The 20,104-nt window shown below is 40.9% G+C and overlaps 1 protein-coding gene across 2 annotated transcripts; it reads right to left on the reverse strand.

Moving 5' to 3' along the window:
* Positions 1 to 12,882: 12,882 nt before the first annotated feature.
* Positions 12,883 to 17,408, reverse strand: DYDC2 (DPY30 domain containing 2). 2 transcript variants are annotated; one of them, XM_081573785.1, is made up of 4 exons: positions 17,251 to 17,408; positions 16,930 to 17,085; positions 16,409 to 16,579; positions 12,883 to 13,412 (listed from the first exon to the last, which is right to left on the reverse strand). In XM_081573785.1, the coding sequence occupies exons 2-4, from the start codon at positions 17,074 to 17,076 to the stop codon at positions 13,215 to 13,217; spliced, it is 516 nt and encodes a 171-aa protein (XP_081429911.1). In that variant the 5' UTR covers positions 17,077 to 17,085; positions 17,251 to 17,408; the 3' UTR covers positions 12,883 to 13,214. The 2 variants fall into 2 exon arrangements, with proteins under 2 accessions (XP_081429911.1, XP_081429910.1); XM_081573784.1 differs by having other exon boundaries at positions 16,930 to 17,123.
* Between the last annotated feature and the right edge of the window lie 2,696 nt (positions 17,409 to 20,104).

Genomic DNA, 20,104 nt, shown 5'->3' on the forward strand with positions numbered 1-20,104 from the left:
TGTCCATTGAGTCGGTAATGCCATCTAACCATCTCATCCTCTGTTGTCCCCTTCTCCTCCTGTCTTCAATCTTTCCCAGGATCAAGATCTTTTCCAATGAGTCAGATCTTCTCATCAGGTGGCCAAAGTATTGGAGTTTCAGCTTCAGCATCAGTCCTTCCAATGAATATTCAGATCTGATTTCCTTTGAGATAGACCAATAGGATCTCCTGGCAGTCTAAGGGACTCTCAAGAGTCTTCTCCAACACCACAGTTCAAAAGCATCAATTCTTTGATGCTCAGCCTTCTTTATAGTCCAGCTCTCACATCCATACATGACCACTGGAAAAACCATAGCTTTGACTAGATGGACCTTTGTTGGCAAAGTAATGTCTCTCCTTTTTAATATGCTGTCTAGGTTGGTCATAACTTTTCTTCCAAGGAGCAAGTGTCTTTTAATTTCATGGCTGCAGTCAAAATCTGCAGTGATTTTGGAGCCCCCCCCCAAAATAGTCTCTCACTGTTTCCATTGTTTCCCCATCTATTTGCTATGAATTGATGGGACCAGATGCCATGATCTTAGTTTTCTGAATGTTGAGCTTTATGTCAACTTTTTCACTCTCTTCTTTCACTTTCATCAAGAGACTCTTTAGCTCTTCTTCACTTTCTCCCATCAGCATATATGAGGTTATTGATATTTCTCCTGGCAATCTTGATTCCATTCTTGCTTCATCTAGCCCAGCTTTTCTCATGATGTGCTCTGCATATAAGTTAAATAAGCAGGGTGACAATATACAGCCTTGAAATGCAGTACTTGGATGCAATCGCAAAAACAACAGAATGATCTCTGTTCGTTTCTAAGGCAAACCATTCAATGTCACAGTAATTCAAGTCTAAGCCCTGACCAGTAATGCTGAAGAAGCTGAAGTTGAACAGTTCTATGAAGACCCACAAGACCTTCTAGAACTAACACCCAAAAAAGATGTCCTTTTCATTATAGGGGACTGGAATGCAAAAGTAGGAAATCAAGAGATATCTGAAGTAATGGCAAATTTGGCCTTGGAGTACAAAACAAAACAGGTCAAAGGCTAACAGAGTTTTGCCAAGAGAACGCACTGGTCATAGCAACCTCCCTCTTCCAATAACACAAGAGAAGACTCTACACGTGGACATTACCAGGTGGTCAATATAGAAATCAGATTGATTATATTCTTTGCAGCCAAAAATGGAGAAGCTCTATAGTTAGCAAAAACAAGACCAAGAGCTGACTGTAGCTCAGATCATGAACTCCTTATTGCCAAACTCAGACTTCAGTTGAAGAAAGTAGGGAAAACCACTAGACCATTCAGGTATGACCTAAATCAAATCCCTTACAATTGTACAGTGGAAGTGACAAATAGATTCAAGGGGTTGGATCTGAGAGACAGAGTGCCTGAAGAACTATGGTTAGAGGTTTGTAACATTGTACAGGAGGCAGTGATGAAGACCATCCCCAAGAAAAAGAAATGCGAAAAGGCAAAATAGTTGTCCGAGGAGGCCTTACAAATAGCTGAGAAAAGAAAATACCTGAAAAGCAAAGAAGAAAAGGAAAGATATGCAGGGTATATCATGCAAAATTTCAGGCTGAATGAAACGCAAGCTGGAATCAAGATTGCTGGGAGAAATATTGACAACCTCAGATATGCAGATGACACCATCCTAATGGCAGAAAGTGAAGAAGAACTAAAGAGCCTCTTGATGAAAGTGAAAGAGGAGAGTGAAAAAGTTGGTTTAAAACTCAACATTCAAAAAAGTAAGATCATGGTATCCAGTCCCATCACTTCATGGCAAATAGATGGGGAAACAATGGAAACAGTGAGAGACTTTATTTTTGGGGGGCTCCTTAATCACTGCAGATGGTGACTGCAGCCATGAAATTAAAAGATATTTGCTCCTTGGAAGAAAAGCTATGACAAATCTAGAAGGCATATTAAAAAGCAGATATGTTACTTTGCCAACAAAGGTCCGTCTAGTCAAGGCTATGGTTTTTCCAGTAGTCATGTATGGATGTGAGAGTTGGACCGTAGAGAAAGCTGAGCACCAAAGAATTGATGTTTTGAACTGTGGTGTTGGAGAAGACTCTTGAGAGTCCCTTGGACTGCAAGGAGATCCAACCAGTCCACCCTAAAGGAAATCAGATCTGAATATTCATTGGAAGGACTGATGCTGAAGCTAAAGCTCCAAATCTTTGGCCACCTGATGCGAAGAACTGACTCATTGGAAAAGACCCTAATGTTGGGAAAGATTGAAGTTGAGAGGAAAAGGGGGTGACAGAGGATGAGATGGTTGGATGGCATCACCAATTCAATGGACATGAGCTTAAGCAAGCTCCGAGAGTTGGTGATGGACAGGGAAGCCTGGAGTGCTGCAGACCATGGGGTCACAAAGAGTCAGACATGACTAAGTGACTGAACTGAACTGACCCACGGAGAGGGAAACCAAACTTTCTTTATTAGACAGCATCAGGCAGCACTGCCTGGCAGTCATATGGGTTTCTGACAGACAGACTCAAGTGCCACCTCCTGGCCCTCTGACCTTGGGACAGTCATCAACTTCTGAACTTTCGTTGTTTTCTCATCCACAATATGGTGATTATTCAAATCTCCATCTCATGGAGTGTTGTAAGAATTAAATGAAATAATGCAGTTAAGCACTTAGCATCTGCCTGGCTCATAGTCAACATCCAAAAATAGAAGTCAGATATTATTATTGACAATGATGATCATGCTTTTAAACTGTGTCCTTTTAAACATGTGTGTAAGAATGAACTTGAGTGGGAAGTGGGAATTTCCATATTCCCATTGGAAAGGTATGAGAAATCTGATGAACAAACACCCTTTGAATTTGAGTAAGCTCCAGGAGTTGGTGATGGACAGGGAAGCCTGATGTGCTACAGTCCATGGGGTCGCAAAGAGTTGGACACACTGAAACAACTTAACATGCATGCACATGCTCCATCCTAGATCTTAGCTCTTTGGGAGAGGTCCTGATTTTAAAGTCCCTTCAAAAGTATGCATAATATTTTGGGGTGAATTTACTCAACCTCTTAATTTCTCATGAACAAATAAAAGTTGGAAGCCATTTTAGATTTCTCTGTTCCATTCACTGCGGCTTCCTCTCAGATCTAGCCCTTCCTCTGCACCCTGAGCCCCTCTGGCAGCATCTCACACACTTCTGCTTATGTTTCAGAGAGTTTTTACTCCTGTCTCCGTGCCTTTGCACATGCCCCTTTGCTCTGAAATGCTCTCTATAGTGTCGTTCACCTGCCTTTGTTTATGTTGACATCACTCCCTTCACTGGACCCTTCTGTAGTCATTGAACACCTCCTGAGCACTTGATGCTGAATCTCTTACTGCTCTTGTCCAACAAGCAGCCCTTTATCAGTAAACAGGACAGGTGAAGAGAGCTGCCAACCACAAGAACCAAAGGGTGAGGAAAATAAGAGTCTCTCTACAGTTGCTGTCTCTCTACAGTAAGAGCAAAGCAAGCCTGGTCAGAGGTGAGACACACAATCTTAGAGAGGTGAGAAAGACTATAACCTGAGTGAAGGCATTCAGCTCCCTTCAGAAAGAATGTGTCCTTCTGAAGAGGGGCAGCATGAGCATTGCCTGTGACTTCCAAGCACTACCCTCAGTGGGAGAAGACATTTCACTTAGCCATCCATCTTCAATCCCTGGCCAAGGCTAGCTGCAGAAAAGCTTGTGCATATGGGAACCAGTCATAGCTTGGTCTGTCCTGGACTGCAGCATAAAGCCTTCTCAGCTGGGAGAGGGATGGGGCTTCTGAGCTGAGTGCCCTTAATCCTATGCTTCCAAGGCTGCTCCTCTGAAGACAGTGCTGGTGAGTAAGTTCAAGTCCTCCCATTGGGATTTGAGCACTGGCTCTCCTCTTCTAGCTCCATGGGCTCAGGCAGGCTACCTAATGCCCTTGTGTCTCAGTTTCTTCACTGCTAAACTGGGGAAAAAATAGTATGTATTTGCAAAACATGTATCTGAGGGTTTAGTATCCATACATAAAGAGGCTTCCTAGGTGGCGCTAGTGGTAAAGAACACACCTGTCAGTGCAGGAGATGTAAGAGACGCAAGTTTGATCCTTGGGTCTGGAAGATCCCCTAGGCAAAGGTATGGCAACCCACTCCAGTATTCTTGCCTGGAGAATCCCATGGACAGAGGAGCCTGGTGGACTACAGTCGGTAGGGTCACACAGTTGGACACAACTGAAGCGACTTAGCGTGCACATCTACATAAGGAACTTTACTATTTTTCATGCATGATTGGAAGAAAATAAAAGTAAAATAATTCAGTGTAGCAAGAGTATAAAGAAATTACCATTTTCACATAGGAGTGTAAATTAGTGTATACTTTGCAGGTGACAGCTTGGCAAAATTGATTGCAATTAAAAATACATGTTTATTTTTAAAATAAATAATAAACAAAAGTTAAAATATATTATGAGGACACTGAGGAGGTTTAAAAATGGACTATAGATAAGGTAAGAATTTTTCAACTTTAAAATTTTAAAACTTTCAATAATTTTTGAGATAGTTATTGATTTACATGCAGTTCTCTGAAATAATATAGAGAGATCCCATGTACAAATGGTAACATTTTGCAAAACTATGGGCTTCCCAAGTGGCGCTAAGTGGTTCTTTGCCACTCCCAAGTGGTAAAGAACCCACTTGCTAGTATAGGAGACATAAGGAACACAAGTTCGATCCCTGGGTTGGGAAGATCCCCTGGGGGAGGGCATGGCAACCCATTCCTGTATTCTTGTCTGGAGAATCCCATGGACAAAGGAACCTGGAGGGCTGCAGTCCATAGGGTCTCATAGAATTGAACACAACTGAAGCAACTTGGCATGCACACAGTATAATACTGACATTGGTGCAATCTACCAATCTGGTTCAGATTTCTCCAGTTTACTTGTGCTTATTTGTATATGAGTATGGGTGCATGTGTGTGTTTAATTCTAAGCAATTTCTTTCATATGTGTGGCTTTGTGTATCCACCACCACAACTGAAATATGAAACAGTTCTATCACCACAAGAATTCCTCTTCTTGCCCTTTTATAACCACATCCACCTCCCACTTTTCCTAACCCCTGACCTAAGCCTTGGCAATCACTAATCTAGTCTGCGTCTCTGTAATTTTGTCATTTCAAGAATGTTATATAAGTGGGCTGATTTAGCATGTACAAACACTTGGCCTAATTTCCTTTAGATTCATCCAAGTGTTCATTTCTTTTTATTGCTGATAGTATTCTATGACATTCTATGACATTCTACCACAGTTTATTCACCCACTGAAGAATAAGTAACTTGGTTGTTTCCAATTTTTGCCTATTATGAATAAAACTTTTATAAACATTCACATAAGGTTTGTGTGTGAACATAAGTGCTAATTTTTCTGGAATATGTGCCCAAGAGTACAAGTGCTGGGTTGTATGGCAGTTAATTATATGCTTGGTTTCATAAGAAACTACTAAACTGTTTTCCAGAGTAACTGTACCACTTCACATTCCCACCAGGGTTAAGCCATTTTCAAACCAGCTTGGGAAGACTGAAAGCTTCATTATGTGAGTAATAAATCTTTTCATATCTCCTTGCTATGTGGCCACAACACCCTGAAGATCTAAATCCATGCCTGAGGCCCTTTTCCTATAACCCATAACTGAGATCTATTCCTATAACCCATCCTTGACTTAGGACTTAATACTTTTTCACTAGGAACCAATATGTTCAATCTTTTAAAGAATTTTTTTCTTAAATAAAATGTTCTTGCTTCTCAGGTAGAAAACAAAACAAGTTGCCTTACCACAGGGACCACCTGAAGTAAACGAGGAGTTGATTATACAAATCACAATATTTCACATTTCTTTACCCACAAATGGTTTGTTTCTCCCAACTCCACTCCACCACTTTCTACAAAAGAAAATGGCCACCTTAACCTATGCTAGAAAAATTTCACTTTCATCTAGAATAGTGCTTCTCAAACAGAGGCAATTTTGTCTCCCTGGTGGGGTGACCAATAGCCCAAATTTGTCCAGGTCTTTCCTGATTTTGAGCTTCCTAGGTGGCACAATAGTAAAGAATCCACCTACCAATGCAGGAGATACAAGAGACATGGGTTTGATCCTTGGGTCAGGAAGATCCTCTGGAGTAGGGAATGGTACTCTACTCCAGTGCTTTTTTGTTTTTGGTTTTTTTTTACTTTACAATATTGTATTGGTTTTGCCATACATTGACATGAATACACCCTGGGTGTACATGTGTTCCCCTTCCAGAACCCCCCTCCAACTTCCCTCCCCATCCCATCCCTCTGGGTCATCCCGGTGCACCAGCCCTGAGCACCCTGTATCATGCATCGAACCTGGACTGGTGATTCGTTTCACATATGATAATTTACATGCTTCAATGCCATTCTCCCATATCATCCCGCCCTCGCCCTCTCCTATAGAGTCCAAAAGACTGTTCTATACATCTGTGTCTCTTTTGCTGTCTCACATACAGGGTTATCTTTAGCAACTTTCTAAATTCCATATATATGCGTTAGTATACTGTATTGGTGTTTTTCTTTCTGGCTTACTTCACTCTGTAAAATAGGCTCCAGTTTCATCCACCTCATTAGAACTGATTCAAACATATTCTTTTTAATGGCTGAGTAATATTCCATTGTGTATATGTACCATAGCTTCCTTATCCATTCATCTACTGATGGACATCTAGGTTGCTTCCATGTCCTGGCTATTATAAACAGTGCTGCAATGAACATTAGGGTACACGTGTCTCTTTCAATTCTGGTTTCCTTGGTGTGTATGCCCAGCAGTGGGATTGCTAGGTCATATGGAAGTTCTGTTTCCAGTTTTCTGAGGAATCTCCACACTGTTCTCCATAGTGGCTGTATTAGTTTGCATTCCCACCAACAGTGTAAGAGGGTTCCCTTTTCTCCACACCCTCTCCAGCATTTATTGCTTGTAGACATTTGGATAGCAGCCATTCTGATTGGCATGAAATGGTACCTCACTGTGGTTTTGATTTGCATTTCTCTGATAATGAGTGACGTTGAGCATATTTTCATGTGTTTGTTAGCCATCTGTATGTCTTCTTTGGAGAAATGTCTGTTTAGTTCTTTGGCCCACTTTTTGATTGGGTCATTTATTTTTCTGGAATTCAGCTGTGGGAGTTGCTTGTATATTTTTGAGATTAATTCTTTGTCCATTGCTTCATTCGCTATTATTTTCAGTATTTTTGCCTGGAAAATTCCATGGACAGAGGACCCTGGTGTCTACAGTCCATGGGGTCATAAAAAGTGACCTGACCGGACATGACTGAGCACACACACACATATTTCCTGATTTTAGCACTGAAATCCTGTGTCCAAGGTAACTTTTCAGTCCAAAGTAAACTAGGACCATGGGTCACCCTTCCCCCAGGGGACATTTGACAGTGTACAGCAGATGTTTGACATCTGGAAACATTTTTGATATTTAAACTAAGGTATATGGGTGTGTACTACTGACATCTATTTTTTTTTATTGAAGTGTAGTTGATTTACAATCGTGTTAGTTTCTGATGCATAGCAAAGTGATTCAGATATATACATATATCTGAATCTTCTTCATTTTAGATTATTACACAATATTGAATATAGTTCCCTATGCTATACAGTAGGACCTTGTTATTTGTCTGTTTTATATATAGTAGTGTGTATCTGTTAATCCCAAGCTCCTAATTTATCCCTCCCCTCACCTTTCCCTTTTGGTAACCATGTTTGTTTTCTATGTCTGTGAGTCTATTTCTGTTTTGTAAATAAGCTCATTTGTATCATTTTCTAGATTCCACATTTAATTGATACTGTATGATATTTGTCTTTCTCTATCTGACTTACTTCACTTAGTGTGATAATTTCTAGATCCATCCATGTTGCCGCAAATGTCATTATTTCATTCTTTTTTAATGATTTAGTAATATTCCATTGTATATATGTACCACATCTTCTTTATCCATTCCTCTGTCTATGGACATTTAGGTTGCTTCCATGTCTTGGCTATTGTAAATAGTGCTGGAGTGAACACTGAGATGTATATATCTTTTCAAATTAGAGTTTTCATCTTTTCCAGATATATGTCTAAGAGTGGAATTGCTAGATCATATGGTAACTCTATTTTTAGTTTCTTGAGGAAAATTCATACAGTTCTCCATAGTGGCTGCACCAATTTACATTCCCACCAACAGTGTAGGAGGGTTCCCTGTTTTCCACACCCTCTCCAGTATTTATTATTTGTAGATTTTTTGATGATGTCCATTCTGACCACTGTGAAGCGATACCTCATTGTAGTTTTCATTTGCATTTCTCTACGTCTATTGAGTAAAGGCCATGAATGCTACTAACATCTTACAATATATAAGATAGCTCATTACAACAAAGAATGCCCGAAAGGTCTGTAGTGCTAAGACTGAGAGAGTCGGGTCTAGCATTTGGCTACTCAGAGTGTGGTCTTTGGGCCAGCAGCTTGGGCATGGTGGAGAAAATTGTTGGGAATCTCATATCCCGCTGGAAATCTAGAAAATCAAGACATTTTAACAAGCGACATTTAACAAGATCTCCAGGTGACTTATAAGCACCTTAAAGCTTTAAATGTGTTGCTTTTACACTTATTGTTTATTCTTTCTGATTGTCAGTGTGAAAGTATTGTTTTCCAGAGGCTCCAAGAACTCTAATTAATTATAAGCATGAGTTATTTATCTTTTTTTTGTAAGGAAAGACTTTATTGGGGCCCCTACTGCAGCAGGGGGAAGCAAGAACAAACAGCAGGATCCCTTGCTTGCTCACTCCCTGAGTGGGGTGGTGAGCTTGTTCCTTATATGAGGAGAGGATAAGGGTGTATCCAGGGGACAGAGCAGAGGGATGGCTTAGGTGTTTTGCCCACCTCTTAGAAATGATTTTTGTTTTGTTTTGTTTTGTTTTTTAAGCTGCACTGTGCAACATGGGGAATCTTAGTTCCTTGGCCAGGAATGGAACCTGTGCCCCCTGCATTGGAAATGTGGAGTCTTAACCACTTGGGAAGTCCCTAAGTACTGGTTTCTAAGGAGAGTACACTTCCATCTCAGACCTGGGCTAGGCATCTACACCCGTGAGACAAACCCCAACAGCAATGCGTTCTAAGGTTCTGAGCATTTCCCTCAAGCTTTTCACATGTGGTCCTGTGTGTGGCAGCTATGGGCTGATTTATGTGTGTGAGTGTTGGGGAAGGCCAGTGGGAGCTCTCACCCTTAAAAGAATAGTAGTGTGACCTTGGATACACTAATCTGCCCATCCTGAAGTCTGACCTCATGGCTGGGGAAGACAAGGCCTCATCATAGATGCTCACTGTAGGAAAAAAAGGCCTCATCATAGATGTTCAATGTAGGCAGCAGCTCTGGCTACAGCAGGGCTGACTTCATGACAGTGCAACCTGTACAGTTACACAGGACCAAATTTGGAAAGGTTGCACACTGGTTTAATGCTCTGCTGTTGTCATCTTGAAGCACATAACTTTGATCAAGGCAGCCCTTATTTTCCTTTTGTACTAGGCCCTTCATATTATGTAGCCAATTCTGGGCCTAGAGGAAGGGGTCAGCAATCTGGAATTGCAAACTTACCCTTGTGCCAATCAAAACTGGCTAGCTTGGCCTTTTCACATGTCTGCTATGAGTTGCCAGGCCTTATGTACTTTGATTCATTTACTTATTCAGCATATAGTTACTAGCCACTTTTTGCACACTGGGCACTCTTTTAGGTGCTGGATATATCAAAGTACACTTGATCTTAGCCAAAAGGCCAAGAAGCAATGGAAATATCAAAGTAAACAGACAAAATCCATGCCCTCTTGGAGTTCACACTCTCTTGAGGGAGACTCACAGAGGAGACAATGTGAAATGTTGTGGGTGGCAGTATAAATAGGATGTATCTATAGGAAGCATGGACTTCCCTGGTGGATCAGTAATAAAGAATCCGCCTGCAATGCAGGAGATGCAGGAGACCATGAGTTCAGTCCCTGGGTTGGGAAGATCTCCTGAAGGAGGGCATATCAATCCACTCCAGTATTCTTGCCTGGAGAATCCCATGGACAGAAGAGCCTGGCAGGCTATAGTCTATAGGGTCGCACAGAGTTGGACACGACTGAAGAGAATGGGCTGGAAGAAACACAAGCTGGAATCAAGATTGCCGGGAGAAATATCAATAACCTCAGATATGCGGATGACACCACCCTTATGGCAGAGAGTGAAGAAGAACTAAAGAGCCTCTTGATGAAGGTGAAGGAGGAGAGTGAAAAAGTTGGCTTAAAGCTCAACATTCAGAAAACTAAGATCATGGCATCTGGTCCCATCACTCCATGGGAAATAGATGGGGAAACAGTGGAAACAGTGTCAGACTTTATTTTTTTGGGCTCCAGAATCACTGCTGATGGTGACTGCAGCCATGAAATTAAGAGACGCTTACTCCTTGGAAGGAAGGTTATGGCCAACCTAGATGGCATATTTAAAAGCAGAGACATTACTTTGCCAACAAAAGTCCGTCTAGTCAAGGCTATGGTTTTTCCAGTGGTCATGTATGGATGTGAGAGTTGGACGGTGAAGAAAGCTGAGCGCCGCAGAATTGATGCTTTTGAGCTGTGGTGTTGGAGAAGACTCTTGAGAGTCCCTTGGACTGCCAGGAGATCCAATCAATCCATCCTAAAAGAGATCAATCCTGGGTGTTCATTGGAAGGTCTGATGTTGAAGCTGAAACTCCAATACTTTGGCCACCTCATGCAAAGGGTTGACTCACTGGAAAAGACCCTAATGCTGGGTAGGATGGGGGGCGGGAGGAGAAGGGGACGACAGAGGATGAGATGGTTGGATGGCATCACCGACTCAATGGACATGGGTTTGGGTAGACTCCGGGAGTTGGTGATGGACAGGGAGGCCTGGCGTGCTGCAATTCATGGGGTCGCAAAGAGCCGGACACGACTGAGCGACTGAACTGAACTGAACTGAACTGAAGAGACTGAGCACGCACACACGCATGCACATAGAAAGTATTGATAGGATGGCTGAAAAGACCTCATTGCAAAGGCAACTGTTGAATGAAGATGTAAAGGAAGAGAGTGTCCACTTTAATAACAGAATAGCCAGTTATTTTACCAGCTACAGTGTTTATTAGGGAATAGCAGAGGAATTTCAATTCAGAGCATAAGCAAATCCAGAGAAGGAGGAAAAGGAACTTACTTTTATAGAGAAAAGGGAGGAATTGGGAGGGGCTGCAGTAATCAAAGAGCTTACTGGAAGAAGCTGGGGGCCCCAACTATGGAGGCTACTTATTGGTTCTTCTACTACAGTCTCTTACTGGCTGCAACTGGGGGTGGAGGGAAGTTTTATTCTGTGTGTGTGTGCTCTCAGTCATGTCTTAACTCTTTGCAACCCCATGGACTGTAGCCCACAAGGATCCTCTGTTCATGGAATTTTCTGTCCATGGAGTGGGTTGCCATGTCCTACTCCAGGGGATCTTCCCAACTCAAGGATCAAACCTGCATCCCTTGCACCTCTTGCATTGGCATGCGAATTCTTTACCACTGTGCCACCTGGGAAGCCCTTTATTCTCTGTGCTGGATGCTAAAGTAGAGGCACCTACAGGTGGAGATGTAGGCAAGTATCTCTTCCTATTTGGAGCAATTTATGATGCGTGGAGGGGCATGAGAGTTTTCCCTACTGGTCTGTCCCAACTGCAACTTTGGCTGAGGTTTTTTTTTTTAATTGTGTAAGAGAATCTGCAGAAATCCAGGGGTGTGGGGAGGTGAGAGCTTTCCAAGTGGAGGGGAAGAGAATGTAAAAGTTCTGAGACTAAACCATGCTAGTCCTGTTTGAAGAACAGAAAGTTGGCATGGCTGGTGTGGAAAGAACAAAATGGAGAATAAAAAAGGTGATGCAGAATCACTCTTATAGAGTTGGGCAGGTCATGGTGTGGGTCTTAAATGTTTCTGTGACTGAGATGGGAAGCTACTCGTTAGACATGATCAGACTTAATGTTTTACCAACATCATCCTACTTTAATGTTGAGGATAGACTAGACAAGGTCAAGGGCAAAAGAAGGGAGATCAGTTTACAGTCTATTGTAACAATCAAGGCAAAAGATGATGGTGACTTACGCATTTAGGTGGTTGAATTCTGTCTTTATTTTAAATGGAAAGTCAACAGACCAGATTTAGGGCTAACATAAAAATCGTAGAGCCAAGGATGACACCAAGAGTTCTGACCTGAGCAAATTAAAAAAAAATAGTAGAAACCAATTCAGGGAGAATATCAGGGATTCCATTTGGATTACAGTTGCTCCTTGAACAACATGGGTTTGAACTGCACAGGTTCACTTACATGTGGTTATTTTCCAAGAGTAAATACTGCTGTACTTCACAGTCAGCGGTCTGTTGAATCCAAGGATGTGGAGGAACCTCAGATATGGATAGCTAACTCAATGTAAGTTATATGTGGATAAGCCCCTGCATTGTTTAAGAGTCAATCATGGTTAGGTTGGAGCTATCCATTGTTTATCCAAGTGGAGGTAGCAAACTGGGAGTCATGTTCAAGGAAATCTTGATTAACGATACAAATATCAGATCATTAGCATATAGATAGCTGAATGAATACAGATGGAAAATGATGGAAAAAATTTCAAACCTTTGAGTTTTACTGTCACTGGAGTTGTTTCAAAAATAAGGACATGTAAACACCTTGAAGGGCCTAATTGCAAAATTCAGCTAAAGCTTAGGTACAAACATATGAAACGGATGTGTCTTCACTGTCTAGTCTCCAAAAAATGATAAAGCAAAAGGAAAAAAATTCTCATCAGTTTAGTTACTTATTTTAAATCTTTATTATGAGTTTATTTTATCCTATACATAGTTCAAATCTTCACACAATTAAGGGGTTTTCATGGTTATCAGGATGAGACTTGGGCTGGAGAGTCCCTGTAGACACCTCCTTCCACAACCTCTCATATCTTGGTTTAATCCACATAGCTAATCATCTTCAAGTAAGAGCTCTTTGAGTTGGCCACTTCCTCAGCTTGCAGCTTTGAGAGAAGCATCATTAGAATCATCCACCTTCTATAACCCAGGCAGGAGATTCGGAGCCCGGATGAATATCAAGAGCAATTTCATGCTAAACAGCCTGGTAATTTATTTATTGTGGAGTTCCAGTGTTCCAGTCAACCTGGCTGGAGACAGATGGCTCTGAAGAAGGGCTCTGTTGAGGCATTCTTGGAATCATATTGGAAGTTCCTGGCAGGGATTCCTGCTTCAAGGCTTCCTTCTCAAGGGGTTCTGTGTTCTCCTGCATGAATTTAATCTTCTCTGAGGAACTTGCTACAGATATCAGTGGCTAAATAAAAAGCAGAAGAGCAAAAAAAGTCATTAACAGAGACTAAACATTCTCGGCATAGCAGGAATACAATATTGCCATTTTCATGATCAAGTCTGAACAAAACTGAAAAAGACCTTATCCAGGAAAGCATAAAACAAATCTGAAAGGTTCAAGATAATCCACCAATAATTTAACTGCCAGACAGAGCAAAATTCAACATCTTTTAAAGAAAAATTACAGTCTAGATGGCCTATGCAGTATCACGTACAAAGTTCAGCACACAGGTAAATAATTACTAGACATATGAAAAAGTAGGAAAATGTGAACCATAATCTGGAGAAAAAATATTTACTAGAAAGAGACCTCAAAATGACAAAGATGATGAGATTGGCAGACAAGAACTTAAAAGTCATTACAGATTTAAAGGAGAAAAATGGCCATAATGAGTGAAAAGATAGGGTATATCAGCAGAGAAGATAGGAGCCAGAATGGAATTCTAGAACTGAAAAATAAACTATCTGAAAAGAAAAAAAAATTCATTAAATTCCTAAATAGGATATTGGACATTGCAGGAGAAAGGATCAGTAAACCTGAAGACAGATCAATAAAAATTATCCAAATTGAAGGACAGAGAGAAAAAAGATGGAAAAAATGAATACAGTCTCAGTGATGTATGAGACTCAAGGAGACATCAAGCATCCACGTAATTGCAGTCCCTGGTGAGGTAGGAAAACTTGGAGCTTAAGTTCTACCCCCAACTTTGCCCATTGTCCAATCAACAGTGGACCCTGTGAGGCACTGCAGAGAGGTCTGTGAAGTACTTGCCCACATGATCTCTAAGACCCTTCTAACTCCAAAGTGCTATGAATGAATCCGTGCAGCAAATCTACATATTGTTTCCATAAAAACATATTCCTGAAACATTTGTATGGCTCAGATCTTTATAACAATGGAATTTTCAGACTTAGAAACAGAATAATGATTTACTTAACTAAAAGATGCCTCTGCTTAATGAAAAGAAACCAATACAAGGGCAACTTTTGCCAGTTTTCTTCTAGGTCTGACTCAAATGCTATCTTCTCTGAGTCTCTTCTTAATTCCTATAATTTGATGCGATCTCTACCACACATAGTGCTCTGTTTCTACTTCTCTTTTGACCCATGCACTAGACCAACAGTATTCAATCTGGGGTACTAAAAGCAATGACGGTTTTAAGATATTTAGGAAAATCTTGCAAAACTTTGAGTACAGGTGTTAAAATCCATCAGTTAAATCAGCAGGCCATCTGAAACTCAATGCAACCCATTGTGGGCCTATTTCAGATAAGTTTTACAGTCCTAGTGATGAAATCTAAAGGTGACAGCAGCAAGGAATAGTTTGCAATTCACTTGGAGCCAACAAGAGACCAGAACTTAGATTCTTATCCTATTTGATGTACCTCCACGGCTTCCCTTGTGGCTCAGCTGGTAAAGAATCCATCTGCAATGCGGGAGACCTGGGTTTGATCCCTGGGTTGGGAGACCCCCTGGACAAGGGAAAGGCTACCCACTCCAGTATTCTGGCCTGGAGAATTCCATGGACTGTATAGTCCATGGTGTCACAAAGAGTTGGACACAACTGAGTGACTTTCATTTCACCACCTCCTCACCCTTTATCTAGCTCTTTCAGTTTGTACCAGGATGTGGCTCTCCCTTGCCCTGTAAGCAATAAGCTTTCTTTTAGACCCCTATTGGGTTCCCTTTGCTTCCTTCTAACAAAGGGAATACATTTCCATAATTACAATTTGCATGTGAACTCTTTCCTAAAACTGAGAACTTGCTCACAATCCAGGCATTAGGCTGGCTCTCATTTCCCTGACAATTGCCAATTGTCTCACACTTCCGCAAAAGAACAGCAAGCCTTTTGTTCATCCAAATCTTGCTAAGGAATACGCTACAGGGTGTGAAACCTCCTGAGTGCAACACAAAGGGACAACTCAAAATACTGATGTGAGCAAAGTTTTCCATCATAAAACCAGGGTACAGTTTTGGGAGTCTTTCCTTGCCTTATATATTTACATTTCTATTAACAGTGAAACAAGGTGTTAGAAAAGGATTAGCATGGGCAACCGAGGTGATGACAACTTTTGCTTCATGATCTCACCTCTACCATCTCCCAACAACTGCTCAAATGATGAACGGTTCCTGAGGGAGGGTTCCTTCAATTACTGCTTTCAGACTATAGTAGGAAACTATCTTTTGATCTACATGTAAAATGTCCAGACTTAAAAAATAAATCTATTAATTTTGAGGAAAGCTGAGCACATTGATATAAATGTACATAAAGCTTAATATTTTCATGTCTTCATCAAAATTGGCTTTGGAAACTAGCAAAAGCTAATAGATTATAAAAGACTATATTAAAGATTTTCATGCACAGGAATACAGTGATCATTACAAAGATGTCAGATATCAAGTTCAAGAAGTCAATTTGCTCTCCAGGTGTCATGTACTTTGTAGAAAGCACAAAATGACACACAGTGTTTTTCAGAAGACTGCGGCAAAAACTGTGGGGATAAAAGATACGCTTGTCAGACTAATAAATACAGAGTTGTTGCTAACTATTCTAATAATTCATGACTACTATTAGAGCATCACAGGAGACATCTTGTGGCTTGATACATAAATAGCATATTTTAAATTAGTTAAGTAAATAGCATATAACAAAATAATATATCTGAAGTACATACTGGAAACCATATTTGGTTTCTGAAAAATGTTGGGTAATTTTTAAAAAGAATTCAAAGAATATTGTATGAAAATATATTTGTTCCAAGTGATGCTTTAGATTTTTCTAAAATCTGGTTTTTTAAACCAGTAACATGTAAGGTATTTCCTGAAACCTAAAATGCCTTTAAGCATTTTGTTCATTGACAAGGATTGTCAGTAAGATTGATTTACATACAAACATATGACTATGGAGGGAAAGTAGGTTTGGGGAGCCTCAGTGCACTCCGTGCATTTCCTTGTACCCACCACGGGGTGTGGGTGTGTGCCCACCGCCGAGTTTCTCCTCTCTAGCTGGTGGTGACACTTTTCACACTGCTCCTGAATCTCGCCTTCTTCTTGCTTCAGCATTGCTGCCATTCTGGTTTCTTTGAGGCTATTTTCATATTCTCTCTGCAGCTGGATCTTCTCTTGTCTATCCTGAGGTGATATGACATAGTAGAGTCTGGTCAGTCCCCGGAGGCATGGACCCTCCCTGAGATAGACCACAGACCCCAGGCCCTTTGGGCCTCCTGCATTTGCTCCTGTAACTGACTAGCTTCAACCTGGTAGTATCTCCAAACCTACCAATTCCACAACTCCACTGAGTTGGTTTCTCTCTTCAGCCCCCAGACTCCCTACACTTCAGGGATATGTGGGCCGAAGCCATCCTCACAAGGGAAATAAGACATGATAACTCCCCGGACATCTCCACAGTCCTGCTTTGGATTTCAGTTACTATGAGAAAGCTGACAGCCCTCCCTACACTGACCTAGGTCTCATGCACACACCTTTTCTTTTGCTTTCGCCGTTTTCCTATAATGATAAAGCCAGTGAGCCAGGTACTCTACAGGGTCACTGGGCTGAACCATCGCCACTTCTGCCAGAGCCTGGGCCAGGCAATTTCCAAAGCACCTCTTCAGGTAATTGGTTTCCATCCTGGCGGGCTTGGGAAACATCAAAACAGGGTCACAATCTAATTGGACTTAAAAAAAAATAGACACATTCTAACCAATGAAGATTCATTTTGGGACAAAAATGAGATGTTTCTGGGAGCCCATCCTTCCCCCAAATTATCAATAAATATATATGTACTTGCCAATAGCGCTTACATTCAAATGAACTTTTTTCTAAAGCTTTCCAGCTGTCCTAGGTCACAAAACAGGTCCTGGGGTTCATCTGGCCGGGAACTTGGTGGATGGCTGTTTAAGAGTGGCTGAGGCCTCCACTTATCCACACATCTCTACCCTTGAGTAGGGAGGAAATAGCTGAGCAGGCAGGATGGTGTAAGAGGGTCTCTGGGCACCTAGCAAGCCACACTATTGTGAGGTTAAAAGCTACAGTCATCTATGACATATATAAGACAGGCTTATATATTTCACCACAGACCACTGAGAAGCCCTGAGGTAGAGAGAAGAGGAAAATGCCTGGCACTGTAGCTACTGCCCAGGGCTACCTGAGCAGAGGTGTATGCAGCAGTAGGAACACAGACTCCAGGATCAGACAGACCAAGTTCCAGTCCTGGGTCTCTTGTTTATTAGCTGTGTGATCTTCAGCAAGTTACCAAGTCTCTCTGAGTCTCAGCTTTCTGATGTAGGAACAGAATAACAAAAATATGTATTTCATAATTGTGAGGATTAGAAGACATACTAAATACATGTGAAGCACATAGCTTGGCGAGTAATAAATGTTTAATATTAACTGTTACAGTGGAAGATTGTGACATGAAATTGCCTGGCACCCAGCCTCTTCTTGACCATCTTCATATTTCTGAAGCTGACACATTTTAACTCCAAAAGAGCTAATAATAAAGTGAATAATAGGCTTAGATCAAGGCTTAGATCAAGTCCTAACATTTTCTGGAGGCACTTCAGTTTAAGGAGGGAAAGGTAAGTAGACTGATAGATATGACTATGGAAGAAAAATTCCTAGCTCTTTCCACTGCAAAGGCCTAGAAGCAAAAACACCACAGTAGCAATGAACACACAGAATCTGCTTTTTTAAAATTGTAGTTGATTAGTAATGTTGTTTTAATTTCTGCTATACAGCAAAATGATTCAGTTATACATATACATTAATATATGTATTCTTTTTATATTCTTTTCCATTATGGTTTACCACAGAATATTGAATATAGTTCCCTGTGCTATATAATAGGACTTGTTGTTTATCCATTTTATATATAATAGTTTGCATCTGCTAACCCCAAATTCCCAGTTCATTTCCCCCTCACCCCCACCCCACCCACCTAGCCTCATATAGAATTTGTTTTTAAATAGCTTTAACAATTTAAAAGGAATCAGGGCTCCTTGGAGAAAGGACCAAGATCAAGACAGGAAAAGTCTAATAAATCTGGAATATTTTGCTGTCCCCCCAAAATAAGAAAATTCTAAAAAATAAAATGGTTGGGAAGGGAGGAGTCAGCTTGAAGGGGCTATTACTAGCCAAATCTGAAGTAATTTGCGCACCAAAATTAGTGATGACTGTTGTTATTGCTCAGTTGCTAAGTCGTGTCTGACTCTTTGCAACCCTGTGGACTGCAGCACACCAGGCTTCTCTGTCCTTCACTAGTTCCCAGAGTTTGCTCAAACTTATGTCCATTGAGCCGGTGATGCTGTCCAACCATCTCATCCTCTGTCATCCCCTTCTCCACTTGCCCTCAATCTTTCCAAGCATCAGAGTCTTTTCCAATGAGTTGGCTCTTCACATCAAGTGGCCAAAGTATTGGAGTTTCAGCTTCAGCAATAATGACTGTAATGGATTATAATCAATTGAATAAAGTAAGAATCCATGAGTCCATATAAGAATAAATTACTGAATGGGAGAGCAGGCAAATTCTTTCATAAAGAAGAATGCCAACTAACAAATGTGGAAAGAAAAATGGAATTTAAAAATATTTTGTAATGATCATAGTATAACTGAAGCAATCATCAGTGAACACTAAAACTTGGTGAATATTTGACAAGGAGTAGGATATTCATATAGTCTCAAAGTTTCTCTCCACAAATTATGGATTAACTCCAAAAAGAAATACAGAAACTTCACAGTGGTAAAACCTGACAGGCACAATGTTAACCAAATGATCAAAGCAAACATCACCAATAAACGGACAAAATAACACTATGTGTCTCCTGATGTGATGCACTTTGTCCTGGGACACAATAGATTGCTGTGGATTCTTGCCCCAAATGCAAAACTGGAATCTGACGTCAAACAAAGCCAAACTGAGAGAAAGTCTATAACTGGGGTATACTCTTAAAATGTCAATATCATGAAAGACAAAAAAGATGAGGCACTGGTCTAGATCAAAGGAGCCTAAACAGCTATCTCAACTACATGCAATATATGATCCTTAGTTGGATGTAGACCAGAAGACAGAATTCTATAAAGGACGTTGTTGGGAAAACTGAATGTGAACTGTACGTTCCATAATAGAATTATTTTAAGGTTAAATTTCCTGGTTGCGGTAATTGAAATATGAGTAAGAAAATGTCCTTGTCCCTCGGAAATACACAGTGTGTCAGGGCAGAATAATGGCTCCCAAATGTGTTCACAAAGTAATACCTGGAATCTATGAACTACGTTACCTTATATGACAAAGGGGACTTTGCAGATGTGATTAAATTAAGCATTTTTTGTTTTGGGGAAATTATACTGGATTATCCAGGTATGCAGGCTTTCCAGGTGGCTCAGTAGTAAAGAATCTGCCTGTCAGTACAGGAGACGTGGCTTCAATCCCTGGGTCCAGAAGATCACCTGGAGAAGGAAATGGCAACTCACTTCAGTATTCTTGCCTGGGAAATCCCATGGACAGGGGAGCCTGGAGGGTTATAGACAGTGGGGTCCTAAAGAGTCAGATACAATTTAGCAACTAAAATAACAACAAATCTAGGTAGGCACAATGTAATCACAAGAGTCTTTATAAGAGGGACACAGTAAAGTCAGACATGGTAGAAGGAGGTGTGG

The sequence above is a fragment of the Giraffa tippelskirchi genome, chromosome 2 (assembly GCF_054371585.1).
Source record: "Giraffa tippelskirchi isolate mGirTip1 chromosome 2, T2T-mGirTip1v1.2.pri, whole genome shotgun sequence".
Classification (NCBI taxonomy): Eukaryota; Metazoa; Chordata; class Mammalia; order Artiodactyla; family Giraffidae; genus Giraffa; species Giraffa tippelskirchi.

Coding starts and splice junctions, on each gene's coding strand:
- DYDC2 (XM_081573784.1), bottom strand. CDS start 17,097: ATGTTTCCCAAGCCCGCCAGGATGGAAACCAATTACCTGAAGAGGTGC. Junction 16,580..16,929: donor CGGCGAAAGCAAAAGAAAAG/GTGTGTGCATGA, acceptor ATATCACCTCAG/GATAGACAAGAGAAGATCCA. Junction 13,413..16,408: donor GCACACACCCACACCCCGTG/GTGGGTACAAGG, acceptor CTTTTTATTTAG/CCACTGATATCTGTAGCAAG.